Genomic DNA, 19,560 nt, shown 5'->3' with positions numbered 1-19,560 from the left:
ATCATTTTTGAACCTCTTGAATTATGCCAGAGCTCCAAAATATATATACATTTGCAGAGTGGGAACGAGGAATTGTGTGTTGAATGTGCAAGAAAAAATATCCCCAGGTTAAGTTGAATCAATAAAGACATCAATAGTCCTGCTTTGAATATTTTTATTCAATGTTTGGGATGTCAGTATTCCTCGTGAAAGGGGTACTCTGGATGATCAGCCCAACTGTTGAGTCAGTAAAAAAGAAATATGAAGATTGTGTTCAAAAATGTAAGTTTCATTAATGATATACTTACAAGGGGAGCACCACAAAGCGAATGTTCTTGTTCAGCCCCTCGATCGCCTTCATCTCCTCCTCTGACAGAGAGAAGTCGAAAACCTGCAGTTTTGACAAATCAGCCAGATCGTAATTCCTTGCATCTTATTTTTAAACAGTTTGGATTCATCAATAAACAGAAGTAATGCAAGTATACCTGGAAGTTGTCCTTAATGCGATCAAGGTTGAAGCTCTTCGGGATGACCACCACTCCTCTCTGCATGTTGAACCTAAGGCACACCTGCGCTGTGGTCTTGTTGTACTTTTTGGCAATTGAGGTCAGAAGCTGGTCTTCTAACATTGGGGGACATTCTAAGTTTACCCTGTTTGAAATAAAAAAATACTATAAGCAACCTGTTTCAGACGGTATTAAGTGGACATGTGGACGATAGACACGTGACGTCTGATGGAATGTTCGATAATTTCACCGCACTCCGATCCAGAACCGCACAGCCTTATGGGAGATGTAGGCAAAGCAATGCTGTCACTACTGACCTGGTAGTTACAGTTAGAACGTCGTCTCTCATCCCCACTTTATGAATGAAAGTGTTTACTACCGTAATTTAAATATATCTATGGGGCGAGCTTAGTTTTTTTTTGTAAACAGAACAATGCATTGTTCACTATTATAAATAATAATTTTAAAAAAGTTCTCACCACGATGGATCCCTACTTGTCCCAAGTGGGCTGTAACCCACAATCACAATGTTCTTCTCCTGACAGTATTCACGCAACTTTGGCTGGGTGAAATACGGGTGACATTCAACCTGTGTTCAAAAAAATAAATAAATACATTTTTGTTTGGAAATTAGAAAATGCTTTACTTAGTAACCCTGGTATTAGACTGTCCACATATTGACACTCAAGTATTTATATTGGAGAAATGTACTGCCTCTACTTTTGAGTAATGCACTATAACTGCTTAATAATGGATTGTAAACTGTTTAAAGCTTAATTAATGGCTATCTACTTGTTAATTATTTATTTACAATGTTATCTATCGCATATGAGGGGTGTTTATAATAAAATGGTACTGACTTGCCAATATATAGTGTTCTATATGGTACATGTTTGTTATTTAATTCTTTATATCTTCAGAAACAAGTTTGTGTCCTTATTTGCTTTATGTTTTATTAGAACAGCTGGCATTATGCAGAGGTATAGTACTTGGCATTAGTAATGCATTGAATATGTGCTTGTTCATTTGTAACAGTTCGCTGTATAGTTAAGTATGGGTGATTACTATTTATTACTGATTTTATTACCTATTTATACATTGGACAGATGGACGACAGGCAGACTCAGTGCAAAAGCTGAAGTTGGTTTTATAGAGGGTGAAAATGAAGGGAGAGAGGACAGTCCCTTGTGGAATCCCTGTGTTTCTGACACACAGTGTCGCAGGCGCACAAACTGTGGCCTGCCGGTCAGATAGTCCACAATCCAGTACACAAGGAGAAGATCCACCTGCATCGCCGTCAGCTTCTCACCCATTAGAGCTGAACGGATGATGTTGAATGCACTGGAGAAGCCAAAACAACGTTGTTCTCACTGTGCTCTCTGACTGGTTCAGGTGAGTGTATTACGCAGTTGAACGGGAAGATAATGACTTCCTAAGCTCCAAGTTTGGGCTGGTAGGATGTGGTTGGACCAGCGGCCAGAGCTGCTCCAGAACAAGACTCTCCAGGGTCAGCGCCACATATAATCCTTGGAGTCACAAGGACGCCGTGTCTTCGGCAGCGGAACAATGCAGAGTGTTTTCTGCATCACAGGGGACCCTCTGTAGATGCTGGCTCATGTTGAAGATATGCTGGAGGACTCCACAGAACTGGATGTCACAAGCTTTCCAGGGTGGATTCTCACCGGGTGTCTTCTAACATCTTCAGAGGTGATGTTTACCGTAGAGGAGGCTGGCTGAAGAGTGGAGGGAGGATCACAGAGGAGAAGAAAAAGGAAGGCGGTATGGAGGTGAGACTCGCATGGGGATGAAGGACTCTGAGGAGGGAGAGGCGGGGAGTGGGTGGACAGCAGCAGGAGTATTGATGGAAGTGTGGGTGGGTGCAGGGGCTGGTCCTTTGCCTTGTTAATTACTCTTGTTGCCCTTTTTTTGAAGTTTGATTAGTGACTGTTGTGTTTTGTAATTCATTTCCCAAACCTCTCTGGAGTCACTTAAATAAGGTACAACTAAAGAACAGTGCAGAATGTCAGGGTCAGGCTGTTTCTTTGTCTGTGAAAAGAAAGGTGGTTTATACTGAAACTGTGATAGGTCCACTTCATGAACTGTGAACTGAAATTGTAAAACCCTGACTCATAATTTCCACTTTTCCATAGAAGGATATTCATTCTTGTTTAAAGGGAAAAGGCCAGCAGCCGCATAACGTTCAGATAAAAATAAGGGTAGTGCAATTTCTAAGTATGATTTTCAAATAAAGGTCAGGTCAATGACTTGTGAAAATTAATCATTAACCTGACCTTCTACCTTGATAATAAACTAGTTTTAGGTTTATTAAACCTATGAATTTAGTAAAATGTTCTTCAAATGAGTGGAAATGCATAGTTTTGAGTAGATTTTATTTTAATTTCCAGGGCAGCAGATCACACTAGGACTGTGTCACTCCACAGCTGCTTGTCTCTCAAAATTAAAAGTTTCTCTGATTTTACTCTTTATAGGTATATGTTTGAGTAAAATGAACATTGTTCTTTTATTCTATGAATTACTGACAACATGTCTCTTAACTTTGTTTGTAAATGTATCTAAATAAGCAGTTAGATTTCGAAAACTGCACCAGCAAATATCTTCTCATGGGTCTTAGCCCTGCTGGGGGCTAAGCACCCCTAAAGGTGATATCCTAGAATCGTCCCTGCTTCCCATCTTCAAAAATTTCAATCTATTTTATCCGCGCTATCATGGAGTACCTGGTTTGTGACTGGTTTATGTTTCAGCCCAGGCTTGTTAAGGATCAGCTCCAGCTGGCGCTTGTTGAAGTTGGATACGCCGATTGACTTTGCCAGTCCAGCGTCCTTACAAGCTTCCATAGCCTGTACAAGACATAAATATTTTTATACAAACAAAGATCATAAATCCTGATGACAAGCTTCTGACTTTGACCTTGGATCTCTATCTTGTAACTGCTGTAAACTATTGTCTTTTACAGTCTCAAATTTGCACCATACATATGAATGAAATAGATGACAAGGATTTCTCACCTCCCATGTAGCACAGAGGTCTGTCTTGTGATAAGCAGACTTCCCATTCTCATCTTGTGGGTAGAACGTATCTCCAGGCTTCAAAAATTAACAGAAACTTTCAATTTGGTAAAAAAAAAACAAAAAAAAAACAACTCAAAAATAAGATTTTTGACCCTATACATGTCACAAAACATATTCCGAACCCTGAAAGCAGTGGGCATTTCTATAATGTACAGGTCCACATAATCCAGCTGTAATTCCTTCAGGGTTCTCTCCAAAGTAGGTCGTACCAACTCAGGGGGATGGAACGTGTTCCACAACTATGAAAAATCAGTGCGACCCCAATAAAACAAATAACAAAAAGGGTGTTAGTTCTTCAGTATAGGCAATCTCTGTGACCATGAGCATTATCCAGAGGGTGGAAAATGTTCAACAGTCAATTCACAAACAGGCAAACCTTTCCACAGTAGAAGATGTCCTCTCTCTTTACAGTCCCATCTGCAATTTTCTCTCGGATTGCTTGACCCACCTCGTCCTCGTTGCAGTAGATCATGGCTCCATCAATGTGTCTGTATCCTACCTCGATGGCCCGTTTGACAGCTGCCAAGGCCGTGCCTTTGGGAGTCTGTCAATAAATGTATCCTCCTTGAGTACACAATCTTCAAGAAAACATCACGATGTTAAACTGTCCGATAACATAACAGTCTTACGTTTTGAGGATTGGAATAGGTGCCCAGTCCAATCAAAGGTATGCTGTTTCCATCACTCAAAGGAATTGAGTGTTTTATGGGTGTCAGTGCCATATTTGATCAAAGGTTTTCCTGAACACTGTATGTAGAGCTACAGCCTTCAACAATGGTGTGCCAATCACACCAACTGCAGAGTAGTTTTTCCTCCTCTTATGATCAGGCAAATAACTCCTCCCAGACAAAGCGGCCAGCCTCCCCTGCACAAACAGATTTGATAAAGCTGACGTCTGACACATCTCCTAAGCAAACGGGACAAGCCATGCTCGGACTGAACGTTCAGTCACCTGATTGTTGCCACGAACGCTCCCCCGAGGGTCAAAATGAAATGAAACGAATGAAACTAAACGACGAAATTAAAATGAAGAGAAGAGAAATTGAAATTCAATTTGATTAAATTAAATTAAAGTCCGCCGAACGGCGCTTGCGGACGTTCAGCGGACGTTGGATGTCCGTTTGCTAACATATACCAACCGACAATTTGTTTAATTTCAGCTCAGTTTTTACGTTCGCCAAACCTCAAATTTGACCTGTATTAATTACATTAAGGACTACCAAGGTAGAAGTAATTATAAACACTTTACTCTGCTATAACTGCATGTAAATAAGAGACATTATCAGTAAAACTTTTATTAGAAAATGTAACTGGTACATAGCATCGATTTTAATGCAGTGGGATTTGAAGGGATTCAAATAAAATAAAATAATGATTTTTAAAAATGTCGAAATTTTAAAGCATGCAAAACTTTGAAAAATACGTTAGCTACTGGTTGAGCACACCTGCATCAAATTATGGCTCATTAGAAGGCCTAAGGAGAACATTGACTTGCTGAGGAGGTTGTTACTACCACTAGAGAGAGAACTAAAACATGCAGGATGCCGGCCCTCGAGGACCAACTTTGGGCACCCCTGGCATAATGTACTATAAGCTTCATGACTAACATTGTACTTAAATTAGACCTAACATTATATCTCCCACATGCCTCTAGAGTTTGTTGGAAAATATGTTTGTGAGTCTTTCACATTTGGCAGCCTCCTGTACTAATGCCTTTCTTTCCTTTAATCAGTTTTTTTCGGTTTTTTATCTATTTTTGCCGGTTGCCTAGCTTCGCCTATACTCCGCATATATGAGTATAGGAGAGTGATGAATTTAAAGCTATTGACGTTAATGCATAGTTTGTCCTTAGTGGGACACCGTAGCTGCAAAATCCAGCTGCGCCGTATGATTCAAGTACAGTGGTTTTGGTGTGATGGGAATTACGGATAGTTTTGGGGATCCGGATCAAATGGCTTCACTAAAAGAGCTCTTTCGTCATTTCACACCCTTTTATTAGTGTGTATTCATACCATAATTCCATCCATCCATTTTCTTTATAGTCTTGTCCCTTAGTGGGGTCGGGAGGGTTGCTGTTGCCCATCTCTAGCTAACTTTCCGGGCGAAAGGCGGGGTACACCCTGGACAGGTTGCCAGTCTGTCGCAGGGCAACACAGAGACACACAGGACAAACACACACACACACACACACACACACACACACACACACACACACACACACACACACACACACACACACACACACAGGCCAATTAACCTGACAGTCATGTTTTTGGACAGTGGGAGGACACTGGAGTACCCGGAGAAAATCCATGCATGCACAGGGAGAACATGCAAACTCCATGCAGAAAGACCGGGCCGGGAATCGAATCGAACCCAGAACCTTCTTGCTGCAAGGCAACAGCTCTATCAACTGCGCCACTGTGCAGCCCTCATACCATAATTTATATTGATATTTCTTTATTATTATAACCTTTCTAAGCAAGTAATTATAAACTTCAAAGGAAATGTTTCAGACCACTCATGTGGTCCCTGCCCTTAAGAATCCATCGAACACCGGCTTTCATCGTTCACCTCGAAGAGCCGGTATATCAATCGGACTCGGCCACGAACGACACATCGCCAGTGTTTTGAGGAAAAAAAAGAAAGCACGGCGGCTAGTCGATATTTAATGGACGTGTGAGCCGAAAATATCTTGCGTCTAACCTATTTTCCGTACATATGGGACTACTGGATTATCTGTTTTGCAGGTTAAAAAAAGTAACCGCCACAAAGTGGAAATAGTGTTTTTGTCTAACGTTTATGCGTTTGAAGAAGCTACATTGCTAATTTAGCTTTACAAACGAGCTGCAATAAGCTAACTCATGTTGTTTCCTTTTTATTTTATGATTTACTATTTCAATTAATTCACTCAGGATTGAAAATGCCGCTATATGCAACGTTATCTTACTCTTAATCCAAATGAGTGAAACAAAAGGCTATCTTTTCGATGCTAGTCGAAGGGCTAGCTACATTGATTAACCGGCTGGAGTTATCGTGACGCGACAGAAATGGATGAAAGTGCTGATAACGACGACCTCGTCATCATCGTGGAGAACGAGGCTGAAAGTTTGCCCGCAGGGGAAGAGAAGGTGAAACAGTTGGGAGCCTTCGGGCTCATGGACACATGTCCCATCTGCAAGCTAAGTTTCCACAACAGGGAGCCCAAACTGCTGCCGTGTTTGCACTCCTTCTGCCGGAGGTGCCTGCCTCCCCCGTTGAGGAGCGCCGAGCCGAGGCGGGACCCGCACGGTCCAGGTGATAATATTCACTCATCCACAGAGACGGAGCTCAGTTTTATCACCGTTTAACTACGTGTTATGACAAGATATGTCCATCAATCTGCCTGTCTTCAATGCCAAAACAACAATACACACTATGTAATATCAATATTTCATTGAAAATCAAATTATTACTCGTACGGTTTTACCCCAAACTGCAGTAACAAATTGGATGTGATGGATAGAAAGTGGTGCATTAATGTAAAGTTGTAAAAATACGTTTTGAGTATGTGGAGGCTGATGATTTTGCCATTTCTGAATCATTGTAGGATCTCAGATCATACCGCCTCACTCTGACGTAGGGGTGAGCATTTATTGTATCGTTTATCATTCATCTTGGAAAATTTGTTTTGATTTATCTTGATGATAAATTGAGAGTTGATAAAAAACTAAATCGACAGTGTGATCCCAAATGCTGCTGTTTTCTACACTGATTTTTCTGGGAGAGCATCGATAAATATCAGTAAATCCAAAAACATGATAAATGCAGTTACTCTGTGCAGTTTATGGATATAAAAAACACTTTAAAAAAGTGGCATCCTGAAGAACCTCATCTTAAATGAGAATGTTTTTAAAGAACAGTATATGTGTTTGTGGTGCAGGGAATGCTGCTCCATTCAGTTACAGGCAAAAAAACACTGTAATAAATGTTATATATATAAATTATAATCTTTATCGTTATCACAATAGCACCAGAAAATATTGTGATAAAGTTCCAAGTCCACATCATTGTCTGACATACATATTTATAGTAGTATTGCTGGTTAAATAAACCCAATAACACAATAATATGTGCTTCCTACTATAGTTGGTTCCATTCGGTGTCCGGTGTGCGGACAGGAATGCTGGGAGGTCGACGTGTTGGACAACTTCTTTGTCAAGGACTCTGCCGAGGTGCCCAGCAGCACAGTGGAGAAAACCAGCCAGGTTCTGCCTCACAGCCCCCTCCCCAGCTCTTGTCTGAGCGGATCATCTCGTGAAAGAAATTGGTTGTAAATTCTGCGCCTTTCCCGCTCATCTTTTGTTTTCTTTTTTTTCTCTACGTCCCTCTGCTTCCACCAGGTGTGCATGAGCTGTGACGACAACACCGAGGCGACGGGCTACTGCGTGGAGTGCGTGGAGTTCCTGTGCTTGACATGCATCGAGGCGCACCAGAGGGTGAAGTTCACCCGAGACCACACCATACGCCAGAAGGAGGAGATGTCTCCAGGTGGGGCGCAGACGCATCGCATCGTTTGTGTCCTTCATCCTTCTTGAAGTTTGCTGTTTTTATGAAGGAATGCACTCTTGTTTTTTTTTTTTTCTTTTGACTGGTTAATGTCAATATGGAGCAACAGTTTGGAGACATAAGCAAAACAAGCAAGCACAGTATTCCTGTTTTTACATTTTGATATTGATTAGATTGCAATTACTTTCATTTTATGGTAAACTACTGTCCGGTCTTCTGGGTTTCAAACCAAGCGGTTCACAACTATTCAAATTGTGCATTTGAGTAGATCTGAAAGTGTAATATTTATCTGCTGGTAACAGACATTTTGTTTCTGTGTGTAGCTGATTGTAATTTATCCAAGTTTGATTAAATAGTTGCTGCTTTTCTTCTCTCCAATATTTATCATTCTGTTGATTGTTCTGACAATTAATCGGATAAAATAAATTGGCACATTCTGCAGTTTTTTTTATTAAAGCTTAAGAAATGCATAAAACGTGCAAAATAAACAAATAATTCAATTCCCTTTTTAAAGAACAAAAGTTGACCTACATGATGGTAAAAATTTTATTGCCAAAAATGCAAAAAACACAGCTTTCTTTTAGGACTCATCTACTTCCAATAAGATATGAAAAACTCAGCCTTTTCTTCCTGACTTACTCTCACTACTGATGTGTCGATTATTATTGTTTTGATTAACAGATTAGTAATTGGATAGAAGAAAGAAATGTAAATCTTCAGGCTTCATGTTTCTAATGAACGAATCCTCCTGTGCTCTCCTGTGCAGAGGCTCTGGGCGTTTCCACGCAGAAGCCCGTCTTCTGCGACGTCCACAAGCAGGAGCCGCTGAAGCTGTTCTGCGAGACGTGCGACCGGCTCACGTGTCGAGACTGCCAGCTCCTCAAACACAAGGACCACAAGTAACATTGCGTTCCTGCTGATGATTTAGCACGTGGGATGCGGCGATATATACGCACCGAACCGCACAGGACAAATCATGACAGATATTTAAAAAAAAGAGAAAGTCCTCTTGTCTTATCTTTTGCAGTCATGCTGTTGTTTTCTTTTTGTGTCTAGCTACCAGTTCTTGGAGGATGCGTACAGGAACCATAAGCAGTATCTGGAAACCATGACGCTGCAGTTGCAAGAAAAGAGAAAAGCCATTGAAGAAGTGTCGAGCTGTATCAACTCCGGGTAAAGTTCTGCAACACGGCTGGTTTCAAACGCATCTTTAAAAGGATTCATTTCACTGTGCTTTGGTTACAAAATGTTCGTAATATTGTTGCTACAGCTGGAATTTGTTTGACTTGAATTTAATCCCCATCAGCAGTTAGACATCACCTCTAGCAGCAAATATAGGTTTTTCACAAAGTTCTAAATTATTTTTTATTTTTTTAATAACCAAACTATGCAAGATAAGTTTAATTTTTAGACTGAATTCTGCTTTTAAAGATTGCTGAGGTCCAAAAAGTTCAGAAAAGGAAGATGTGAGAGAAAGAGGAAGCTGTTCACAACTGATAGGTTTTTGTAAAATGCATATTAAACGTAGAAGTAACTCATACAGAACTACTGAGCCAAAAGCCGAAGAAAAATAGGCTCCAATTTTCTCACAAATGTATGAATTAGCCAAATGTCGCTTTATGACAACAGTCATAAATATTCATGTAGACTTACTGATGTTCATGGCAGGTGTTTATGAAAGTGTCATGTCGGTCTTATTCACCCCCCTTCAAATAAAGTGTTACCTAAACAGCTGACAGTTTTAGTCCTAATTAAATAATCACGAGGAGTCACTTTGGATTCACAACGCCAAATTCCCTCTCCGTCTCAACTTCCGCAGACTGCAGCAAGTGGAGGAAAACCGGAAAGCTGTGACGAACGAAATAAAGAAGTCCATCTGTAACCTGATCATGGAGATCAACAGGAAGGGAAAGATCCTGATAAACCAGCTCGAGGTGTGTTTGCGCTTCCATTTTGAGCCGCTTCCACCAGACGTCCTCTGGTGACGTTTCAGTGAACGCCGCTCTCGCCCTCAGGCGCTGACTAAGGACCACGATTTGGCTCTGAAGAAGCAGCAGGACGACATCAACGCCCTGACGAGGCAGCTGGATCACGTGATCAGCTTCACCAAGTGGGCGACGGCGAGTCACAGCGGAACGGCTCTGCTGTACTGCAAGAGACTGGTATTGTTTCTGTTAGGGCTGCGAGTAATGATTATTTTAGGCATCGATTATTTCTTTTTTTCAATTAATTTGATCAAACGAAAACAAATAATTCAATTTCTTTTTAAAATCATAAATAACTTCCTAAAATGTAATAGCTTCATTCCTTTAATGAACGCATGATCATTTGTAGCAAAGGATACAAATACTTTTCTTCTGACATCAACATGTGAAAAGCTCAACCATTTCAGCTTAAGACAATATCATTACAGTTCAAGGCTGATCCGGTGATTTTTTTAAAATTAATAACTGGATAGGAAAAGCTGCTTAACAGGCTATATTAATTATTTTACAGATTTTGAACTAGGTGAAGCTAAAACTATGCCCATTGAGGCAGATGTAGAGGGGAAAAAATGTGTTTCCATCTTAAATGCAATTATTTGTACAGTTTTGGCTGAATGACTGTTGTGAGTGTGTTGTTCTTTCAGTGTTTTTTCAGATTCTGTATACTGTTACGATTAATGAGTTGCTAAATTAGTTTTAACCTGGAACATTCATTTAGTGGTATGGAATGAGATAAATCACCCTGAATTTAGATGTTTAGGTTTTTTTGGGGGTTTTTTTTGACTGGTTGAACACTGATTGGATTGTGCTGGACCTTTGGGTTGTTTTAGATGCTTGTTCAGCGTTGTGGGCTGCAGCTGAAAACTCTCCGTCATGTCTGATCTCAAGGCTTTAACATCCCCGTTTCTCTGCCTCTCAGATCCTCTACCAGATCCACTACCTGATGAGAACGAGCTACAACCCGTCCATCGTCCCGCAGAGCTCGGTTCGCTTCCAGTGCCGGTCGGGCTTCTGGGCCTCAAACGTAGACCTCGGTACGTCTGTTTGGGGTTTTTTTTTTGTTTGGTTTTTTTTCTGTCTTAGTAGCAGAGGCTTAAAGTTACAAAAAACAAAACAGGAATGTAAGTTTACATATCATCACATCCAGTTCTTTGTGAGGTCAATTCACGTTTTTATCGGGGGGGTTTTCTCATGGATGCATCGAGATCTAGTTTACAAGGCATTTTGTTCTTTTATCTATGTGTGTCAGAGTGTGTTAATCTCATCTGACCTACATGATGGTTGTTGTTTTTTTTGTGTTACTGTTTTTCAGCTACTCTCTTTTTTTTATTATTTCTGAGCTTTTGGGAGCCAAACGGATTTAAAGGAAAACGCATCACAGAAGTTGTTCTGAATTATGTAGCAATTTTTAAACTGGATTAAGATAATTTTCATCACACATCTCACTCTTCAGTTGTGTGTTTTTTATATACACTGCTCAAACAAATAAAGGGAACACTCAAATAACACATCCTAGATCTGAATGAATGAAATATTCTCATTGAATACTTTGTTCTGTACAAAGTTGAATGTGCTGACAACAAAATCACACAAAAATAATCAATGGAAATCAAATTTATTAACCAATGGAGGCCTGGATTTGGAGCCACACACAAAATTAAAGTGAAAAAACACACTACAGGCTGATCCAACTTGTATGTACTTGTAATGTAATGTCCTTGAAACAAGTCAAAATGAGGCTGAGTATTGTGTGTGGCCTCCACGTGCCTGTATGACCTCCCTACAACGCCTGGGCATGCTCCTGATGAGGTGGCGGATGGTCTCCTGAGGGATCTCCTCCCAGACCTGGACTAAAGCATCCGCCAACTCCTGGACAGTCTGTGGTGCAACGCGACGTTGGTGGATGGAGCGAGACATGATGTCCCAGATGTGCTCAATCGGATTCAGGCCTGGGGAACGGGCGGGTCAGTCCATAGCTTCAATGCCTTCTTCTTGCAGGAACTGCTGACACACTCCAGCCACATGAGGTCTAGCATTGTCCTGCATTAGGAGGAACCGTGGCCAACCACACCAGCATATGGTCTCACAAGGGGTCTGAGGATCTCATCTCGGTACCTAATGGCAGTCAGGCTACCTCTGGTGAGCACATGGAGGGCTGTGCGGCCCTCCAAAGAAATGCCACCCCACACCATTACTGACCCACTGCCAAACCGGTCATGCTGAAGGATGTTGCAGGCAGCAGACCGCTCTCCACGGCGTCTCCAGACTCCGTCTCGTCCGTCACATGTGCTCAGTGTGAACCTGCTTTCATCTGTGAAGAGCACAAGGCGCCAGTGGCGAATTTGCCAATCCTGGTGTTCTCTGGCAAATGCCAAGCGTCCTGCACGTTAGGCTGTGAGCACAACCCCCATCTGTGGACGTCGGGCCCTCATACCATCCTCATGGAGTCGGTTTCTAACCGTTTGTGCAGACACATGCATATTTGTGACCTGCTGGAGGTCATTTTGCAGGGCTCTGGCAGTGCTCCTCATGTTCCTTCTTGCACAAAGGCGGAGGTAGCGGTCCTGCTGCTGGGTTGTTGCCCTCCTACGGCCTCCTCCACGTCTCCTGGTGTACTGGCCTGTCTCCTGGTAGCGCCTCCAGCCTCTGGACACTACACTGACAGACACAGCAAACCTTCTTGCCACAGCTCGCATTGATGTGCCATCCTGGGTGAGCTGCACTACCTGAGCCACTTGTGTGGGTTGTAGAGTCCGTCTCATGCTGCCACGAGTGTGAAAGCACCACCAACATTCAAAACTGACCAAAACATCAGCCAGACAGCATAGGTGCTGAGAAGTGGTCTGTGGTCCCCACCTGCAGAACCACTCCTTTATTGAGTGTGTCTTGCTAATTGCCAATAATTTCCATCTGTTGTCTATTCCATTTGCACAACAGCAGGGGAAATTGATGGTCAATCAGTGTTGCTTCCTAAGTGGACAGTTTGATTTCACAGAAGTTTGATTTACTTGGAGTTATATTGTGTTGTTTTAGTGTTCCCTTTATTTTTTTGAGCAGTGTATATGTATATAAAAACAAAACTAAGTGTAAAAAAAATCTAAGTAAAATAAATAAAAAGTGCTTCTCCATTCATTTATCACACCTTTTTTATCTTTGAAGTGTTTTGTTCACATAATTATCCAAAGCCTAATAAAAGTGATTAATTATTTACACATTTACTTTTAGTATTAGAGAAGAGAAATATTCCTTCTTATGCACTTGGAGACGTTGCCATTCTGTTGGAAATAAAGAACCGAATGTGTGTTCTTCTGCAGCTGTTGTAGAAACATGTTGGTAATTTCTCCTCCTCGTCGTCGTTTCCTTGCAGGTTCGCTGGTGGTCGAGCGATGTCCAGGGAGGCCACCCATCCCCAACCATCAGCAGGGTCCCAGACCCGAGGCCCCGACCGGGGGTCTTTCCCTCGCAGCAGCACAGCAGCGACAGAGCACTCTAGCTCAGCTCCAAATGCAGGTAACATGAATTTTTTTAAACTCATTTTAAATGCTATATTTTCACTATAGGCTAACCTGTTGAATCACCACCCTGTCCAAGGTTGACAAGCTCTCCCACCATCCTCAGAGGCAGCCCCCTCCTAACCACTGGTCCTGGTATCAAAATGTCAGGCTCTCAGCTCCTCCAGGCCCCCCCCCACCTACCAGACCCATCCATGGGGGGTCTTCACCCTCCCAAGCTCCTCCCGGCTTGGTGCAGCCTGGACGCAGGTTCGGGAACAGCCATCCAAACCCCAGGAGCCCTCCGGCGTCCATGATTCAGAGCCCAGGCTACGGAGCGTCACAGGTAATTTTGGTGGATGTACATTTGTACAGTTTCTCCCGAAATTATTCATGCCCCTTGAAGAAGTTTTCAAATTTGTCAAAGTGAAAACAAGCAGCTTTTAAAAGGTGATGCATGATTGTGGAGCAGAAGGGAAGTGATACGTTGGTTTCAAAGTTGTTTGACGAGTAAAAAAAAAAATCTGATAAGTGGCAACTTTTAGTTCTTACGATAGGAAATGTATCATAAGTACAGTACTTCACTCAACAGTCGAATGTTGAATGAAGTACATTTTGTGTCATTTCCTTATCTTGTCTATTTCTTTTCTCCAAAGTAAAAATGACACATTTAGCAGCCCATATAAACTATGACATAGTGTTGATTATAGTGTCAGTATCAGAAGGTGAACTACTTAAAGTGATCATGTGATTCCTTTAAAATGTCTCATTTCTGAATTTGTAAATGAGTCGGTGTTTGTTTTTCAACCTCTTTCTAACTTAATAAGGTATTAAAAAAAGGAGTCGTATCATATCGGAGGACAAACTTTTTAAAAAAAAAATTTTATTGTGCGTTTCTTCTAGTCTCTACGAGAACTAATCCACAGCAACACGTTCCCCCCTAAACCCATCGACATATCGCAGGGCGCTCCCCGCTTCCCGCAGCCTCTGTCTGCTCCCCAGGTCGCTCTGCACCAGGTTGGTAACAGGAACATCTGACGTGAACGTGAAAAGTATTAATTCAGGCTTTAATAAAATAAAATATTTGTCCCTCAGAGATGCATGCCGGAGTCGTCCCTCCTAAAGAGGAGCGAAGCAGGTCTGCCCGTCCCCACCGTCAGCATCTCCATCCCCAAACCTACCATGGGTTTGGGTCTGGCAGCTGGAAGCTCAGAAAAAAGCAGCAGCTCGTTTGGTCATGTGACAGGTCTGTGCTTTTGTTTGCCAACTTTTTCTCAAGTTATTTATTTTTTATGTGACATCCAATTGTTTAAACGCTGCTATCAGGTCACGGAGGGCAGAACTCGCCGCTGGCGAAGCCGTCCTCTTCTGACAGAACAGCTGGGTAAGAAAGTGCTGGACTCATCGGGAGTTTTCTGCGCAGAACTCACAATCTTAGTACATCTTTAATTTTCACTCTGAAGGTCGATGTCCTGGAGGTCAGCGCCTCCATCGGCCCCCGCGCCGAAGCGGAGGAGGAGAATGTCTCCGGGGCCCGTAATCGTCATCAAGGACGAACCCGAGGACGAGGACGAAGTTCGTTTTGTAAGCGGAGCCGTCCAGTTCTTTCAAATCCAGACGTAATCCCACCACCAGCCGTGCTGATGACGTATTATTTTTGTTGTTGCCGTCCACAGGTGCAATCCAGCGGCGGGTCGAGCCTCCCGGACAGCAGCACCGGCGCTCAGTCGAAGCCCCGGCCGCCGCCAAAGGGACTGGTGGCGTCCACGGCCCTGGCGTCCACCTCCGTCGACCAGTGCAATCAGACCCAGTTGCAGCCCGACCCAGAAAAGAAGCCGGAGCCAGAGGACGACCCCAACGAGGACTGGTGCGCCGTGTGTCAGAACGGCGGGGAGCTGCTCTGCTGCGACAAGTGCCCCAAAGTTTTCCACCTCTCCTGCCACATTCCGGCTCTGAACGAGTCGCCGAGGTGAGACACGGATCGGCTTTTATAAAAATCTAACTTTTGTATGAACCCTCACCTTTAGCTATGTCTCGATCAAAAACGTCAGCAATCTGACCAACAATTGGCATATGGTTTAGAAAAGTTTTTGCTTATAAAAATTTGAAAAGTGCTGCTTTTTTTTTCCTATTCAACCCCACTGAGATAGTTTAAGGGTAAATCTGTACCAGATTTGTATATTTTGTAGACACTCAAAAGTTTCTTTGTTAAATGGGAGAGCATCAGTAGCTGCGTTTCCATTACAAATGGGCACAAATGTCAAAAAGCGCAATTTCGCAATAGGGGCGTTTCCATTAAATAAGAAATGCAATTAAAATCACACGTGAATATATTCAATGAGTCATCGAAAAACAAGCTGCAGCATCATCATCCAACTACTTTGTGTCGTCTTCTTTGTGGTTTCCTCCAGTAGAGACATCTGGTTGTTGCTAGCGTCACTTGTGTGATACAAAAATACATTAATTGCAATACATCAGAAAAAAACGTCTCATGTTAGCATAAAAACTTTAGCATTTTGCAAAAAGGTGGGGGTGTCTGGTTGTTTTTCTGCATTCATCCATCAACTGAAAACAATTGCAATTCCATTGAAACGTTAGTAAAAATGTTAGACAGCTGATGGAGTGTTAAAGTTTTTTTTGTGGTGAAAGACTCCTTGTCCCAACGTTTGCAGCACACTTTTTAGCATCTATGATCTTTCTGTGTCTTTCCCTCTCTTCAGCGGTGAGTGGTTTTGCTCGTTCTGCCGGGACACAGAGTCACCAGAGATGGAGTACGACTGCGACAGAGGCAGCGGGCCGGGCTCTGAACACTTCCCCTCTGTGGACAAAAGGGTATTTTTAAACCCTCTACTACTTCCATTTTCACCCTATTTTAACACTGGTGCTCACTTCTTCCTATCAACACATTAATGAAGAATATTCTCTTTTAGGATAAATAAAGGAGTGTCTCATGACTGTGATGTTTTTCTTGATTCCAGAAATGCGAGCGGCTGCTGCTACGCTTGTTCAGTAATGACTTCAGCACAGACTTCCAGCACCCTGCGTCTCCATCGGTAACCCTACGCTATCTAACCAACCATCTTTCTGTCTGTTCATGTCATTTTTTTCTATTTGCTACATCAGGTCTTATTTATCATGTTAGTTATATTTATGTTTGGGTGAATTTCATTCGTCCAACCAATCAACTCTCCATCCTTCCAGTCAACCCTTCATTTATCCATTAGTTCATCCATCCAACCCTTCATCTGTCCGTCCATCTAACCAACTATCTAACCATTCATCCCACCATTTGTTCATCCATCTGTCCATCAGTGTCCATCTACATAACCCAGTCATCCATCCCTTCATTTGCCGGGGCATCTGCTCTTCCGTCCAGAACTTTCTATCATCTTTCAGCCCAGTCGATTGATCACTTCAATCGTCCTTCTGTCTTGTTCTATTCTTTTTTTTTTTTTTTTTTTTGCTATATTCAAAATCCATAGTGACTCGTTGTACTTGTACTAAAAGTAAAAGTGCTGGATTACGCCACATGGCGGAGAAATCATGAGGAGACTTGACCAAAAACAAGTGCAGCAGACCTGAGATGTGCTGATTTTGTAGGAAACTCGGCGGTACAAGGAGCTAATAAAGACACCGATGGATTTGACGATGGTGAAGAAAAAACTGCAGTCGAAGGAGGACGAGTGCTACGGAAACCCGGAGGAGTTTGTTTCTGACGTCAGGCTCATATTTTTCAACTGTGCCAAGTACTACAAGGTGGGCTTCCCTTCCAGTCCTCTGTTGCAAAAAATTTAATGTTACTTCCGTTCTCGTTTTTTTTTTTTTTTCTTCCTTCAACCTTAAAGTTGCCCTCTACCTTTTCCAAGGCGACATCTGAGATTGGGAGTGCCGGGTTGTACCTGGAGGATTACTTCGAGGAGCAGCTGAAGCTCGCCTACCCGGACAAGGTCTTCCCCGGGGGGAGAGAGGAGCAGATGATCCCTCCTTTAGAGGACGAGATCGAAGAAGAGGAGGAGCAGCCGATGGAGCAAAGCGCCGCCGCAGCGGAGGACAAGAAACCACAAAGCCCTGCAGGAGACGGAGACGGCGGAATGGTTCCTAAGGAAGAGCCGATGGCTCCTGCAGAGAGTGAGAACCTGGAGGAAAGCAGCGAAATGACTCAAAAAGAGACGGAGGAAGCGACTGCAGACGTAGAGGGAGGCGTTCCTCCTGCAGAAGAGGCGAAGCCAGATGAGAGCGTCGACGGTAAGCAGGCGGAAAGCTGCCCAGCTTCTGACACGGAAGCTAAAGATGGCGGCGAGGACGAGAAGGCTCAGCTGCCTACGGATGACGCTGAGGACACACCGGACACTTCGGAGAATCCAGCCTCGGAGCAACAGGGATAGACAGACCCCCGAGATTCCAGGGGGATAGATCAGAGACCAGAAAAGTCTTCCAGAGTCGTGGCCGTGGCGTCGGCCGCCATTAGATGCAATTAGATCTTTTTTTATAACTCCAAGCAGAGTTATAAAGTTTGAAGCAGAGTCGCTGCCGCCGCTGCTGCGTGAGACGGACTCTTAACGGCGGTTTATGCTGCTGGTGCACAACAGAGAGTAAACAAGCTCTTTGTTTCTTTCTCATCTACGACGACTGTGAAAAGCCACACACACGTGAGCTTCTCTGTGGATCGTGTTTAAGTTATGAATTACTGTAAATGCGTCTTAATAATGAAAGCACAGTTTCTGAAGTAGGAAAAAAACGCCAAATTTGGACTTTCAATGCATGAAATATGCTCTTGATATCAATAACCCATGCATTCTAGCCATTTTGGTTCAAGATTAACTCATCTGCGGTAGTATTTTATTTTTATTTATAGTATTAAAACACAAGTATAGGATGGCTAAATACTGTAGATTTTTTGTACAATGTGGCCTATGTACAATATACATATATATAAACACAAATGGCAACGTTTGTTGCCATTTGTGTTTACCAGCAACGTTTGTTACTGGTGAAGAGCTAAACAGGCGCTTTCATTGGAGGAGCATAATCTCTCTTTATGAATGTTTTTTTTAGAACAATTCAAACTTTATCTAAGTGCGTCAATGACTGGGAAGAAACCCTTCAAGAAGAAATGAATTGATTCAGTTTTTTTTTTTTTTTTTTTTATTAAGAAGATGAAAATGACATTGGTTACATTTATATTAAATAATTATTGGGTCTCTTTTGATGTTGTTATATAAGAAAATTACCTTATCGCTGAACAAAATTGGGGAAAAAAAGCTGATTGGTTGTTTCCCTTCACTCTGTGCTGCTAGTTTCCCAAACTTGCCGCAATCCTAGATGTTATTTACTCGACTGTTATCTGTTGTCGCTCCCAACTTAAAGAGATCTGATATTCAATGCCTCAGTCACAATCAGCTTTCCGACCTTTGACCTTGATTGCTTCATTTTGATTAGATGGAGAGAAGTGCTCACCTCCAGCAAAATCATGTATGAAAGCGGAGTCGTTTAGAAAGCAAAGGTTTACATGGCCACCTTATTGCTAAAGGTCGCTACGTAATGCCATTAATCTACAACAAAATCAGTGTTGAGCATAAGAAGACTTCCTGAGTTTATAATATTTGTAATAAAACCAGATTACATGACACAACTGACTTTTGCATCACAAATTCATATGTACCATCTTCATTTTTGCCTCAGTTTCTAAATATGTTCAGTGTCTGAGCAGATAATCCAGGGCACAGAACTAGCAATAGCAAATAATGATGTTAATAATTTGATAGTGAATTATTTTTGCTATCAAAATTTGGCGTTTGTTCATTTCCCTTTAACATTTATTTTTCGGATGATGTCACTTGACGACAAACTGCAGCAACCTTTATACTGCAAAGAGACATTTCTGCACTTGCTCCTATCGAAATAAAGCCTACATACAACTGAAAATCAAAGTTTTGTATTTGCAATATTTTGTATGGGTTTA

General features: G+C 42.2%; 2 protein-coding genes across 3 annotated transcripts; one reads left to right on the top strand and one right to left on the bottom strand.

Annotated features, from left to right (window-relative positions):
• Positions 1–137: 137 nt before the first annotated feature.
• On the bottom strand, positions 138–4,710 carry LOC103459507 (aldo-keto reductase family 1 member D1-like). Its single transcript, XM_008401117.2, has 10 exons — positions 4,527–4,710; positions 4,204–4,439; positions 3,951–4,118; positions 3,697–3,813; positions 3,512–3,589; positions 3,221–3,343; positions 965–1,074; positions 465–630; positions 288–370; positions 138–216 (listed from the first exon to the last, which is right to left on the bottom strand). Exons 2-10 carry the CDS (start codon positions 4,294–4,296, stop codon positions 174–176), a joined length of 981 nt encoding a protein of 326 aa, XP_008399339.1. The 5' UTR covers positions 4,297–4,439; positions 4,527–4,710; the 3' UTR covers positions 138–173.
• A 1,469-nt stretch (positions 4,711–6,179) lies between these two features.
• trim24 (tripartite motif containing 24) lies at positions 6,180–19,528 on the top strand. 2 transcript variants are annotated; one of them, XM_008401116.3, is made up of 19 exons: positions 6,180–6,871; positions 7,703–7,821; positions 7,957–8,104; positions 8,889–9,021; positions 9,179–9,295; positions 9,942–10,056; positions 10,138–10,284; positions 11,027–11,141; positions 13,475–13,617; positions 13,726–13,944; positions 14,502–14,615; positions 14,694–14,844; positions 14,925–14,982; positions 15,062–15,182; positions 15,275–15,567; positions 16,319–16,430; positions 16,577–16,651; positions 17,199–17,354; positions 17,465–19,528. In XM_008401116.3, the coding sequence occupies exons 1-19, from the start codon at positions 6,625–6,627 to the stop codon at positions 17,981–17,983; spliced, it is 3,102 nt and encodes a 1,033-aa protein (XP_008399338.1). In that variant the 5' UTR covers positions 6,180–6,624; the 3' UTR covers positions 17,984–19,528. The 2 variants fall into 2 exon arrangements, with proteins under 2 accessions (XP_008399338.1, XP_008399337.1); XM_008401115.3 differs by having other exon boundaries at positions 6,181–6,871; positions 13,699–13,944.
• The last annotated feature ends 32 nt before the right edge of the window (positions 19,529–19,560 follow it).

Source organism: Poecilia reticulata, chromosome 23 (genome assembly GCF_904066995.2).
Source record: "Poecilia reticulata chromosome 23, P_reticulata-male-v2, whole genome shotgun sequence".
Lineage (NCBI taxonomy): Eukaryota > Metazoa > Chordata > Actinopteri > Cyprinodontiformes > Poeciliidae > Poecilia > Poecilia reticulata.
Note: the sequence above shows the minus strand (reverse complement) of the source record. Positions and strands in the feature narration are given on the sequence as shown.

Bases quoted from the DNA above. Each gene is read 5' to 3' on its own strand.
- LOC103459507 (XM_008401117.2), bottom strand. From the start codon at position 4,296: ATGGCACTGACACCCATAAAACACTCAATTCCTTTGAGTGATGGAAAC. The intron at 3,344-3,511 runs GTGAGAAATCCT...TGTCTTGTACAG, and splicing joins ACCTCTGTGCTACATGGGAG to GCTATGGAAGCTTGTAAGGA. The intron at 371-464 runs GTATACTTGCAT...TCAAAACTGCAG, and splicing joins GCATTAAGGACAACTTCCAG to GTTTTCGACTTCTCTCTGTC.
- trim24 (XM_008401115.3), top strand. From the start codon at position 6,625: ATGGATGAAAGTGCTGATAACGACGACCTCGTCATCATCGTGGAGAAC. The intron at 9,296-9,941 runs GTAAAGTTCTGC...CAACTTCCGCAG, and splicing joins TCGAGCTGTATCAACTCCGG to ACTGCAGCAAGTGGAGGAAA. The intron at 15,568-16,318 runs GTGAGACACGGA...CCCTCTCTTCAG, and splicing joins GCTCTGAACGAGTCGCCGAG to CGGTGAGTGGTTTTGCTCGT.